The sequence below is a fragment of the Ruditapes philippinarum genome, unplaced genomic scaffold (assembly GCF_026571515.1).
Source record: "Ruditapes philippinarum isolate M1 unplaced genomic scaffold, ASM2657151v2 ctg667_1_1_1_1, whole genome shotgun sequence".
Taxonomy (NCBI): Eukaryota; Metazoa; Mollusca; class Bivalvia; order Venerida; family Veneridae; genus Ruditapes; species Ruditapes philippinarum.
Window position 1 is genome coordinate 1 of NW_026859933.1, and position 13,671 is coordinate 13,671.

General features: G+C 31.3%; 1 protein-coding gene across 2 annotated transcripts in view; it reads right to left on the reverse strand.

The window, feature by feature from the left end:
• Positions 1-762: 762 nt before the first annotated feature.
• The window catches only part of LOC132758312 (DNA repair endonuclease XPF-like), a gene marked incomplete at its 3' end in the record, with an annotated part of 36,109 nt that continues 23,200 nt past the window's right edge, over positions 763-13,671 (reverse strand). For both annotated transcript variants that reach the window (XM_060749886.1, XM_060749887.1), the window contains 12 exon segments: positions 763-849; positions 1,013-1,147; positions 1,445-1,582; positions 2,184-2,360; positions 2,980-3,084; positions 7,167-7,253; positions 9,110-9,264; positions 9,439-9,508; positions 9,983-10,052; positions 10,500-10,553; positions 11,673-11,821; positions 12,396-12,509. In XM_060749886.1, coding sequence (XP_060605869.1) covers positions 763-849; positions 1,013-1,147; positions 1,445-1,582; positions 2,184-2,360; positions 2,980-3,084; positions 7,167-7,253; positions 9,110-9,264; positions 9,439-9,508; positions 9,983-10,052; positions 10,500-10,553; positions 11,673-11,821; positions 12,396-12,509 — 1,341 coding nt within the window.

The window sequence follows — 13,671 nt, forward strand, 5'->3', positions numbered from 1 at the left end:
CCACCAATTTTGAAAGCAGCAATTGTTAAGAAAAATTGGTCATTTATTTCTTTTTTTTAGGACACAAAACCGAGAGCGTACTTTTTGGAATTTATAATCCTTTGCTATTTCACCCTTTCTCAATTTCTCATGAAATATAATATTTTGTTCCTATCTCAGTGCTTTTCGTTTTCTTTCCATGATTAAGAATAAACAAGATTTTCTATGTTCCCTTGCTTTTATATTGAATATCTTCTATTATATTTAAAGGGTGACTTTTAAGATATAGATTTCAATCAAGCGTACTTTGTAGTTTTCAATGGATTAGCAGGAATAGCATGCATGATCATGTTTAATACCTATTATAAATGACCATAATTATTTTACTCGAGAAAAGAAATAATAGAATAAAAGGAATAAACGTTTTTCTAGGTGACAAGAACTCATGCTAAAAATGTCCTAAAAAAAATCGTACTGCTATACAAATTCATTTTCACAGATACAACAATAAACAGTACATTCGGTTGAGTTTTAATCTGTGCCAATGAAATTGAATGTTGAAAATGCAGTATCTATTTACGGATAGCCGATATTTTGGAGTTGTAATAAAGTGTAATTTTCTGTGCTTTCAACTAAATTGGGGCTAAGAAATGAGTTCCTTATAAGCGAAAAGTTCGCTATAACCGTATATCTTTCTATTAAAATTTTTATATCTGTGATGTGGGAGTAAAATATAAGATGTTTGGCTTAAAATGATTATTTTGTTGGAAGTAAAGAATCTACCTCTAATGTCACTGGCTCTATATCCATACCTCTTCTATGAATCAATGATGGTAACTCACTTCTAAATTCTCGCATGTCAACAATTACCTGTTATATAAAATTGTTAGTTTTCAATTAACACACAAGTAGTTAATAATTCTATGTTACTTTCAATCTCCATAAGACAATTACTCTGTTAGTATTTTAATTTCAAAATTTGATATTTATAACCATACCTAGGCTTATTGATGAATATTTAAAATATTAAAACCTTGTTTTGTGAAGGATTTAGATTGAGTTGTCCCCCTTTCCTGGTATTTGATGTAGCACCAGCTGGAGCTATACCTCTTTCTAAATTTAGATCATTTTCCATTTTGCCATCTCTTTCCTCTGGTATAACCATTGTCTATAAGTAAAGATTAAAACACTTGACTAATGCCAATTTACTGTCAACATAAAATATGTAAACTTACTAAAGATAACCCCCCTGCTAGAAATTTGACTTTCTCAAATCTCTTTTTAAAATCTCAGTATCAACAGAAGCAAGTGTTTGTACAAAAATTTACTCCTTCATATAAAACTCTTAATTTCCTTAAAAGCCAGATAAACTTAAGATATACTTCTGTTGCAAAATAAAATAGCAATATTTTGTTTTCAATAAAATTTTATATTTAAAATAGCTCTGAAAAAATGTATTATTTACCGCCTTTTCTTTGATGAGAAATTCAAAAGCTTCTTTTTCTTTTCTAAGAGTAGTGAGGTATCTCTGTTCCTCCACAGATCCTGTATACATGAGGAAATAAACTCGTAGTGGACTTCCAGGTGTGCTGGCTCTATACACCTGTAATAACATCAAGTTTACTTTAACCTATAATAACTTGCTGAATTTCTGTATTGCATTTGCCCTGCTTTGATTTTGGAACAGTCTATTCAAAGTTTTAGGGAGTTCAATATCAAAATGTAAAACTATATCTACCAGCAACATATAGAATGTGCAGGCTGGTCTAGGTTTATTCTGGTCAGGTAACAAAGGATCATCATTTTAAGTTCCAGTAAGTTAAGGGTTAAACTCAGCTTTGTTTAATTTACAGGACCAACATAAAAAACTCAATAGAGAGATGTTAAGAATACATATCATCAGATTTACAAGTGTCTCTAACAGAAATTTACATGAAAACAAGACAACCTGTCCCATTCACACCCATTTGAAAAGTTTCATTTGATTTATGTAGAGAAGTTTGAAAAAGTAAAACATGTGCAGTGCTATAACATAAACCTCGAGCACAAAACACATAAATGGTCACAAAGTGACAAACCTCACACAAATAACCATTAGACAGATGAGAGTAAAGTAGTCCCCAACATTTCTTTAAGACATTCAAAAGAAAATTACACCACATACAATGAAAGTTATTTCTGAGATATCTGACTGATAAACCTACCTCAATTTGTCTCACAAACTCCATATCTGGATCATACAACACGATGTATGTTGGCTGGACTTCATTCAGTGTTCGGACAAGACTGTATGGATCAGAGCAGCCATGTAATGGGTGTAGAATAGTAATTGGGTCAGGAAGCACCCCATAGTAAACATCTCCTGACTGACCACTAGTGTCCTGTGAAAAAATATGAAATTTAGATATTTGTAAAGTTTTATATCCATTTCTCATTAAGAAAACAGCTAATGTATTTCAAAGGTCATAATACATTCACAAATACACAAATGTGTTCTTTATAAAATAAATATCTTTTGATTCCATTATGAAAGTACATGTTCATGTTAAGTTTTTTTGTGTTTTTTTTTTTCATATTAAATAGTTTCTGATGTTGTGAATGTAACTTGCATGACATGTCATATTTTTTTCTTATCACATAAACCGAGGGGCAGGAGTGTAATAAAGCCATTTAATAAAAACAATATTACACTAGTGTAATTACACTTTGACATGAAGTCATTTGCATTATACATGTAAACATGCACTTATGTTGGCATTACACTTAAATTTTAGGCATGTCAATGAAAAATCACTCTTTCTTAACTGTCAACCATTCTTATTTTGGATATGTGATAAATAGAATATTATATTTGTGTTAATTCTTAAGATATTAACTTGTTAAATAAAACAATATTATGCCAGAGGCTCACATAATATTTGTTCAAGAAATATAGTATTAAATCATTCAATATCCTCTATATATCCTTCATTATTTCTGTATAAACAGGGACATATGTACCTTCGTATCACCATTTTCAGCAGGTTTTCCAACCATCTGTGTTATTGTTACATCATCGTCTTCTTTGTTTATCTTTTGTTTCTTTCTTTTTCCAACAGGCTTTTTCTGGAGAGAAAATAAAAAAACTCTCTACTGAAACTCTAGTACAAAAATCTAACCGCAATTTCAGTTATTCTACATTTGTGATCATATACTAATAACAACAATTAAAAGGAAAAAGAAATCAAAAAGACACACACATAGGGAAAAGTGTGTAAAATAAATTGACAATTAATAAATATAGCAGCCATTCTCCTATAATTGAAGCATTTTTTAATAATTCCTGTCTCCTCTTTTAAAATCGTAGTAAAATGTACAGACGAGCTTTAACGTTTGTGACAAACATTTAAATAAGTACACTGGGATGTTCTCAGCAGCTTAACTTAAATTTTGTAGCGTGGATGCTCCTCATTTTTCATTTGGGTTAAACTGTAAAGCAATAGTAACTGCAAAAAAAAAAGCTTGACCAATTAAAGTTTAAGATTGATGAAAAAAATAATCCATTTCCATGTTTTCCAACAAGTTTTGCCTAAAATCAATACAGTTTTGATAATTGATTCAGAATTACATAAGAAGTTCAAGAAAGAGACCCTTATTTTCCATGATTTTTTTTTTAAATGCTGCCGTCTCCGAAATGCAACTATGGTACCGTAACAATTTTAAACTGGAATGTAACAATCTTGAGATGTGTTACATTCTTTTAAATTTGTACTCAAAACAATATCAAAAGACTATATTTGGAATAAAATTGATAAATTAGACTCCTGCGATGAAACATTTTTAATTCAAACCGCTTTATTGTAAGTAATTCAAATGTCGCGTTTAAAATTCTATGCCTCTGTAAGGGGCGTATACTTTTAAATATACATTATACCAATCAAATAAAAATTTTGAAATATTGTTTTGTATTTCTTTAAATGAAAAAGACCAAAATGAGATGTCATTTGCACAAAAATGTGATAACTGTGACCTGTAGAAGTCTAATTTCACTATGTTTCCATAACGACTATTTTCAGTAACAAAACGATCATCCGAATTTCGGTACAGTATAAGGTTCAATTGACGGTGTGACATTTTTGCCTATCACTGCTCCCAATGATACGTCACTAAGAGGTATGCATGCAACATCTTAAATGACTTTTATGATACAATTGGGCAACTGGAGGTAATTGGCAATCACTGTACTTTATTTTGGCAACCACTGTTCTTGATTTGATAACAATATTTTCACTATTATGTTACTTACATGAGGAGTTTTACTGATAAAAATCGATTGCAAGCTTTATTTTCAGCAAACCTCATAGTCAAAAAGTAGCAAGTTTGAGGCTATATTTTTTTTTACCTGTTTAAACATTTGTTAGGAACATAGTTAATTATTTTTGAGATTCATAAATCTGATGTCATATATGTACTTTTTCCATATTTAACAATTTGAAATGAATGATTGGTTTCAAACATGGAACACATATTTCGATGAAAAAGAAGTGCACAGTTTATTAAATAGTGCTCGAGGGCAATTTTGTTACGGAAGCATAGTCTTCTATCGAACTTTTTTTCAGCACCATAATACTTATATTCAGTTTTGTTTATAAAAACTGTTCCAGTGAGTTTTTTCATTATAAAGATATATGAAAATGGGTGTCCAATATTAACTGGAAGTCTAACATGATTTGTATTGTGTTGTAAGGTTGCAAGCTTTCTGTTAGGGAACATAATTCAAATTTGTTACGGAACATAGCATTCATAAATGCTATGCTTTAATTTTTATCTATTTATAAAATACCAAAATTGTATCATTATGTCACTTACATTATCTAAAAGTTTTAGATTTTACAATTATCATGGAAAAGTAATATTAATAATGATATAAATATAATGATAAAAATGATGATTATTATGATAATTGTTATATTAATAATAATCATGATAAAAATAATAATTTTAATGATGTTCATGTATCAAGGTTAATAAATTTATAATATGCAACGATTTTCTATTTTAGAATGGTGCTTTTAAATGCAGAAATACAAAAGACAAAAGCAGAGAGAGGAAAACAACAAATCATTTAAAAGAGAATGAAGCAGAAAAGTATGTTCCCACTCAAAAAAGAACAAGGGTGCCATAGTCACAAAATACGCCCGTTTACGAAAGCTTTAGATGGAGATGGGGGCATTATGGATAAGTGTTATCTAGCAAGCAAGTTTTTATCCTTGGCACTGTGTTGTTAAATGAACCTTAAAAAAAAAATCAGTAGGGAAGATAAAAAGTACATGTAATTGTTAATTTAATAACTAAAAAATTCTGATTTAAGATTTTATTCTAGGGAAATACATTTCATTTACAAATTCCTTAATCTTTGAATGAGCCTGAACTGATATTTACTTGAAAATTAAAAATATAATTAAAATTTCTATGGGAAAGTATTTACATTTGATAAGTAATTACTGTATGATCTTTATGAAACAAATACCAAGTCTACAGAACACCATAGTTATCACAGTTAAGAATCTTGACCAATGAATGAAACATGTGTAAATAAATGTTACATTCTTTAGAACATACTTCCAAGAAAGAGGATTATTTTAATTAAATTCTATTTTTAGAATTGAAAGTGAAAGTAGATCAAGGGGGAGTAATTGTGTAAGTCATTTATGAACAAAGTAATAACTTTGTTGTCGCCCTTTGATTAAATTCTATTTACAAAATCTGGATATTTCATCATCTTTAGTGACCTTGACCTTGTATATATTGACCTAAATTATATGTATCACAGCCATAGTCTTGATAATGACCATTTGTGTTACAATCCCTCAATAAATGATGACTAAATGGTCCATATACACATCTTCATATTTTTATCTGAACTTTGACCTCTATGTGTGACCTTGACCTTGGCCCGCAAGGACCTGAATCTTACACGCGACACTCCGCCTCACAATGGTGAACATTTGTGCCAAGTAATATTGAAATCCCTCAATACATGTGGAAGTTTTTGCTCCGGACAAAGCATTTTTCAATGACCTTTAAGTGTGACCTTGACCTTTGACCTAGAGACCTGGTTCATGTGCGCGACACTGCTCCTCATAGTGGTGAACATTTCTATGAAGTTTCATTAAAATCCCTCCATACATGTAGTAGATATGCTCCGGACAAAATTGGACGCCGCCCGCCCGCCAGGGGCGTTCCCATAATACGTCCCGTTTTTCAAACGGGCGTATAAAAAGCACTGGTGAAGAAAACGTAGAGAGAACTACATGAAACATTATAACAATACAACAAATTTGTGTAAATTAGGCAGAAATAAAGGAAATGAAAGTGAAAAAAAAAAAGAATTCTTGTTCATTTTTAGTGAAAAACATAATATTTTATTTTCCATAACATATGTTCTGTAACAGATATCTTTTCCTGCACTACTCACTAAATTAAACTGTTGATGTGATTTTTAATTGATACAGTGTTTTATGATTGATGTTGTTTTTGAAGATAACACATTTACATTGTTTAAGTAATTTTAAAGAGTGAAAATATTGAGTTATAAATCGTATGTTTTTGAATTATTCACCTATGTTCCGTAACAGATCATAAGAACTGTTTGATGAACATTTGTGCAGCGAAGTTTGTTTGGTAACGTTACACCGATTAAAAGTTATGCTTTATTTGTTTTCTGCTTCTATTTTAGATATAATTCGATAACTTTTATGACAGTATTTGTTTGTGCATTGTATTGAAACAATATCAATCTTAAGTTACGAAAATATTTGCTTATACAAGGTTTTCAAATACGAAGTATACAAGTTTCAGAATAATATATGTTCCGTAACAATGTAATTCAGTAACTAACTTAAAAAGCTTTCAGTATACAAACAGAGCGATTGGTGGGTGTTAAACTACCACACAATCTGTCCAAGGTATTGAACATTAAAAGCAAATCATAGAAAACGTTGTTTATTAAAGTCAGATTTTTCATTTTTTGTGAACCAAAAGTGCTTCAATTCTGGGAGAATGGCTGATAGACCAATTAAAAAGATAGACAATATAACACATTGAAAATAATACTCATCAAAATGCTTGATGTAGAAGATTAACAAGGTATACACCAAATAAAACATTTGTTAGGAAGATGTGTAATGAACAGACTAGTATATTACCTTGACTTCTGGAATGTACTCTCCCTTTGTTGCTACAGACTTGTTAAATAACCTTGCTAACAGACTTTCACTTCCATCACATAGAAACTGTGCAAAAATATACATTCATTTATATTATTATATATAGCTTTTTATAACATGTAAGAATTTCAGTTTAAGAGCGATTAAAGTTACTGAAGAATTATATAACTTATATAATAATAAGTAATACTGAATCTTTATATAAGAAGCTTATCAGCTATCTTGTTGACATCTAGTCATTAGTTAGTTGACACAAACAGTGTAGGTCAATTGAGGCCTTCCTCTGACACTAAAAGCTAGAAATTTAGCATCAGACCTTAAAACCTATCAAAACAAATGACAATTCCTATTTTCAATTAAACTAGAAATGTGTCCATAGGACATGGGTGCCCCCACCGCGCCACTGTTCTGTCAATCTTTTTACAAAGTCAAGGGAAATAACTTTACAAATACTGGATAAATCCACAAACGAAACCCCAGGTGCAAATCTAAATATGCTGAGCAACCTGCCCATAAGGTTTAATGACTATGTCAAATCCTTTTTGAGTAACTTGCGACACAAGTTGAAAATTGCAAAAAAATTTTAAGTCAAGGGCAATAACTCTGAAAATACTAAATAAATCCAGACGAAAATACCTGGTGCACAACTGCACATGCTGATCAATATTCCTGTAAAGTTACATGACTCTTGGTCAAATACTTTTTGAGTTACGTGCGACACATGTTGAAAATTGCAAAATTTTACTAAGTCAAGGGCAATAACTCTGAAAATACTAAAAATATCCAGACGAAAATACCCAGGTGCACAACTACACATGCTGATCAACATTCCTGTAAAGTTTCATGACTCTAGGTCAAATACTTTTTGAGTTACGTGCGACACAAGTTGAAAATTGCAAAATTTTACTAAGTCAAGGGCAATAACTCTGAAAATACCAAATATATCCACACAAAAATACCCAGGTGCACAACTACACATGCTGATCAATATTCCTGTAAAGTTTCATGACTCTAGGTCAAATACTTTTCGAGTTACGTGCGACACAAGTTGAAAATTGCAAATTTTTACTAAGTCAAGGGCAATAACTCTGAAAATAATAAAAATATCCAGACGAAAATACCCAGGTGCACAACAACACAAGCTGATCAACATTCCTGTAAAGTTTCATGACTCTAGGTCAAATACTTTTTGAGTTACATGCGACACAAGTTGAAAATTGCAAAATTTTACTAAGTCAAGGGCAATAACTCTGAAAATACTAAAAATATCCAGACGAAAATACCCAGGTGCACAACTACACATGCTGATCAACATTCCTGTAAAGTTTCATGACTCTAGGTCAAATACTTTTTGAGTTACATGCGACACAAAAGTGAACGGACGGATAGACGGACAGACAGACGGACAAGGGTAAATCTAAATGCCCGCCACTAACGTGGGGGCACAAAAAAGGTTATGAGAAAAGATGGACCGATTTTAAATTCATGTTTTTGTTTTGTTTTTATTGAGTTTTACGTCACACTGACACAGTTTAGGTCATATGGTGACATTCCAGCTTTACTGGTGGAGGAAGACCTCAGGTGCCCTTCCGTGCAATATTTCAGGCACAAATGGGCACCCGAGTAGAACCACTGACGTTCCGTAAGCTAGCTGGATAGCTTCCTCACTTAAAGAATTCAAGGTCCCTGACAGGATTCGAACCCACAGTGGTGAGGGGCAAATGGTTTGAAGTCAACGACCTTAACCACTCGGCCACGGACGCCCCCCTTAAAATCATGTATGAACGAAAAATCTATGGTATCATAATTAAAAAATCCCATGAAACCCCATAAGTTTTTATTTGATCAGGGTTTCATAAATCTGTTTTTGCTTAAAACTTAATAATGATAAAATAAATGAAGCAACGAAACTGATGTAATACCTCTTTTATTTGAGAACATGTTCTATCGTCTTCTGCAGCAATGAGGACCCGACCAGGTCCAATTTTCTCATCAGCCTTCTTGTTGTGTTCAGATATTTCTTCCATCACCTCTGCCAGGGCCTCCCATTTAGGACATGCTTCCAATGATGGTACATCTACAAAAATGAAATATTGGCACCTTCACTAAATAATGGAGTATAATAGGTAAGTGGACAAACAAGGAAACTGTTGCAGTATATTTTAAATGGAAAATATATAGCAATTTATACTTATTACAAATGGAAATAGAAAGGTGTGAAATACAAAATGATTTACCATTATTAGTATACCTTTTTCTTTTGTTTCCTTTTTCAACTTTTTTCTCTTATCTGGGTCCCCATAGACTCTGCTCTTTGCATGCTACAATAATAAAACAACTATTTTATTAGTCTTGTAACATATTGTTTTGTTTCAAAGTTTGATTATCTCTGTATAATATAGTTAAACTTAGACTTCACACTATTAACAAAAATAACAAAAAATGGAAAAAGATGTGCACTTAACTATTCTATAAATACATTCTCTGACAGCTACATACATATTTATATCATACAGACATACAGATACAATGTATGTAAAACAAAAAAAGATATCAGTCAATGAGTGATATGAACAAAAAAAGATTTTGATGTAGGCAACTGGCCCATAACATATACATTGTATAGAATTTTTACACATCAAAAATACAATGTAATGTGAGAATGTGTAATTGTGACAGAACTACATTATTGTTTGCCTCAAAAACAAATTTAGGGACGACATAAAGTATTCTGGCAAGAGCACCAATATAAGCTTTCAAGTATGTGACGGTTTTTTTCAGTGAAATATACTTACAATAAATAAATTATCAGCTGATTCCAGGAACAGCCATCCTGTATTCTGTCCAAATGTTTTCTCACTTGTTCTAAATTAAAACAGCAAAGTCAAAATTAAAGGTAAGTATATATCAATTGAGATGATAAAAAAACATTAATGTAGAACAAAACAAACGTTAATTTGTAAAATGTAAACTAATAAATTCTATAATTTCAGAACATCAATTGTACAATTTGTGCAACATAAAACCGCATGTGGTCTGTTAAAAAGATCTTATTTAAAAATGGGCAAAACTCCAAAAATATTGCTTTCAGAATTATGCCCCTTGTCTTACAACTTCACTTTGTCATAATAAGCAAGTTTCTAAAGTTTTATGGGTTTTTCTTTTCTTTCCAAAATGACTAATTATTTTTAAGCAAAATGACTTATTATTTTTAAGCCCAATTCATATTTATTATTTGGAGATTTTTAGCCACTTTGTGTTTTATAGCAGTAAATGATGTAGTTTTACAATAATAAAAACGTAAGGAATCACCTGACAGAGTTCACCATGTTGTAGAAAGTCACACAGTCATATTGTGTTAAATGTCTGAAAAACAAAATACTCCTCTTCTTCAATATATATTGATAAACATGTATATAAATATGTCTGAAAAATGTAACCACTATTCATTGCATTTGTCAGTTGAAATATAATAATTTAGACATACATACATTAAGTTTGAGGCTTTCATTGACATTTTTTGGAATACAAAAATTGGGTTGAATAGTGTACAAGTTTTGTCAGACTTAATGGCCTCACCTGGCTTACCACTGTTGTTTTAGCCAAAAGGGGCTTCTATAGTCTTTACAATCCACAGCATGAAGCTTAAAACAACTAAATATATAGAGGATATTTGTTTGTTTTGCATGTAAGATTGAAATATATTTCACTGAGTGAACACCAGATGCAATATTTTCACGAGTGGCGTAGCCACGAGTGAAAATATAATAGCTGGTGTTCACAAATGAAATATATTTCAATTTTATCTGTAAAACAAATAAATTTTCTTTTTATTTCATGCTTTTTAAGTGATTTTAAGTATTTTTTACTGATTTTGCCGCGTAATGTGGCGCATTCTCCTTTATGACGTCATAACATTATGACATCATCATTTTTGAAATATAGTTCTGTTAAATCTCTCTAATTTTGTTACATTTTTAACATGATCAATGATGACATCGACTTTCTATTCTTAAAGAAGGAACATCTACGTATGACAGCATTTATTTTTGCCTGTTATACCATTTAGTTATGATATTCTTTTCATCCACATTCAGATATAGTCCAGCTACAGTGAAAATTATATTTTATAAATTTCACCAGTGGTTTATCAGAATATAATCATCTGATATATTACAGTAAAACACTGGAAAGCATGAAATAATGTTTAATATTGGCACTTATTCACTATATTATTCTGTTTGTTTTGTGGGGTGTAAGGTCAGTGACGTTGCAAACATCCTATAGCTTTACTCAGATGCCCCTTCTGGCATTATGTGACTGACCTTTCATAAGCTTGATGGAAAGTTTCCTTACATAAAAGAATTTCAATACCTTGACTGAATTTGAACCAACATCAGTGATGGGCAAGTGCTTTGAAGCTAGTGACCTTAACTGAGGCCCCATTCAGGATATTAAAGGAGAAAAATTAGATTTCAAATGTACCTGAGTATAAGCCTGAGTGTTTTGATATCTGAGACAAGTTGTTTAGTTTTTGGTCCAAGTTGATGCCAGACAGGATCAAGTTGTAGTCGTATCATCTGATCAAATGATTTTGATATAGCATTCTCTACAGTAATCTCCTCAGAATCTATCTATTGAAATATAAACAAGAAATTTATTCTATATATGAATGATACAACATAACTTACTTAATCATCATTGTCTGAATCTTAATTACTTTCAGTAAAAGATAACTTGTAAGATGTTGAAGCAAGAATAGTGTATGTCTGATTTCCTTGCAAGTAGCAATATTTCTTAACAATCATTAACTTTATAGAATATGAAATAGCAAAAATAAGCAATTTCTTTCTCAATGTAACAAAACAGGCTTACCAGCTCATCAGATATTGAACTTGCTACATTTACTGTGCATATTATAGACACATAACGCAAGAATGAAAAAAATCCAAATTCTTCTTCCTCATCAAAAGATAATTGGTATTCATCACCATACATACAACGTGTTATATTGTACAAATGTGATATGAAAGTTTTAATTCGAGGAGGTATTTAGCTAAAGGGGTTATTTATCTATTGCTTGTATTTGGCTGGTAAAATCCACTCATGTCAAATACAATTTCAAGTTTCCCTTATAATAACCCTATTGTATTGTACTGATGATATAATAAACATATCTATAACAATATGTATAAGTTTATATCTTACTGCAGTGTTACATCTCTTCAGTTCTTTAATGCAAGCATTGAGTAGATCAAGTAGAGCAGCCTGGCATGCCACCATATTATCTGTCAACTGTACATGTATCTCTACAACATCTACCTGCATTATAATACATGGTATATACAGAACTACTGTACATGTATCTCTACAACATCTACCTGCATTATAATACATGGTATATACAGAACAACTGTACATGTATCTCTACAACATCTACCTGCATTATAATACATGGTATATACAGAACTACTGTACATGTATCTCTACAACATCTACCTGCATTATAATACATGGTATATACAGAACTACTGTACATGTATCTCTACAACATCTACCTGCATTATAATACATGGTATATACAGAACAACTGTACATGTATCTCTACAACATCTACCTACATTATAATACAGGGTATATACACAACTACTGTACATGTATCTCTACAACATCTACCTGCATTATAATACATGGTATATACACAACTACTGTACATGTATCTCTACAACATCTACCTGCATTATAATACATGGTATATATAGACCTACAGTACATGTATCTCTACAACATCTACCTGCATTATAATACATGGTATATACAGAACAACTGTACACGTATCTCTACAACATCTACCTGCATTATAATACATGGTATATACAGAACAACTGTACACGTATCTCTACAACATCTACCTGCATTATAATACATGGTATATTACAGAACTACAGTACATGTATCTCTACAACATCTACCTGCATTATAATACAGGGGTATATACAGAACTACAGTACATGTATCTCTACAACATCTACCTGCATTATAATACATGGTATATACAGAACTACAGTACATGTATCTCTACAACATCTACCTGCATTATAATACATGGTATATACAGAACTACAGTACATGTATCTCTACAACATCTACCTGCATTATAATACATGGTATATACAGAACTACAGTACATGTATCTCTACAACATCTACCTGCATTATAATACATGGTATATACAGAACAACTGTACATGTATCTCTACAACATCTACCTGCATTTATAATACATGGTATATACAGACTACTACAGTACATGTATCTCTACAACATCTACCTGCATTATAATACATGGTATATACAGAACAACTGTACATGTATCTCTACAACATCTACCTGCATTATAATACATGGCATATACAGAACTACAGTACATGTATCTCTACAACATCTACCTGCATTATAATACATGGTATATACAGAACTACAGT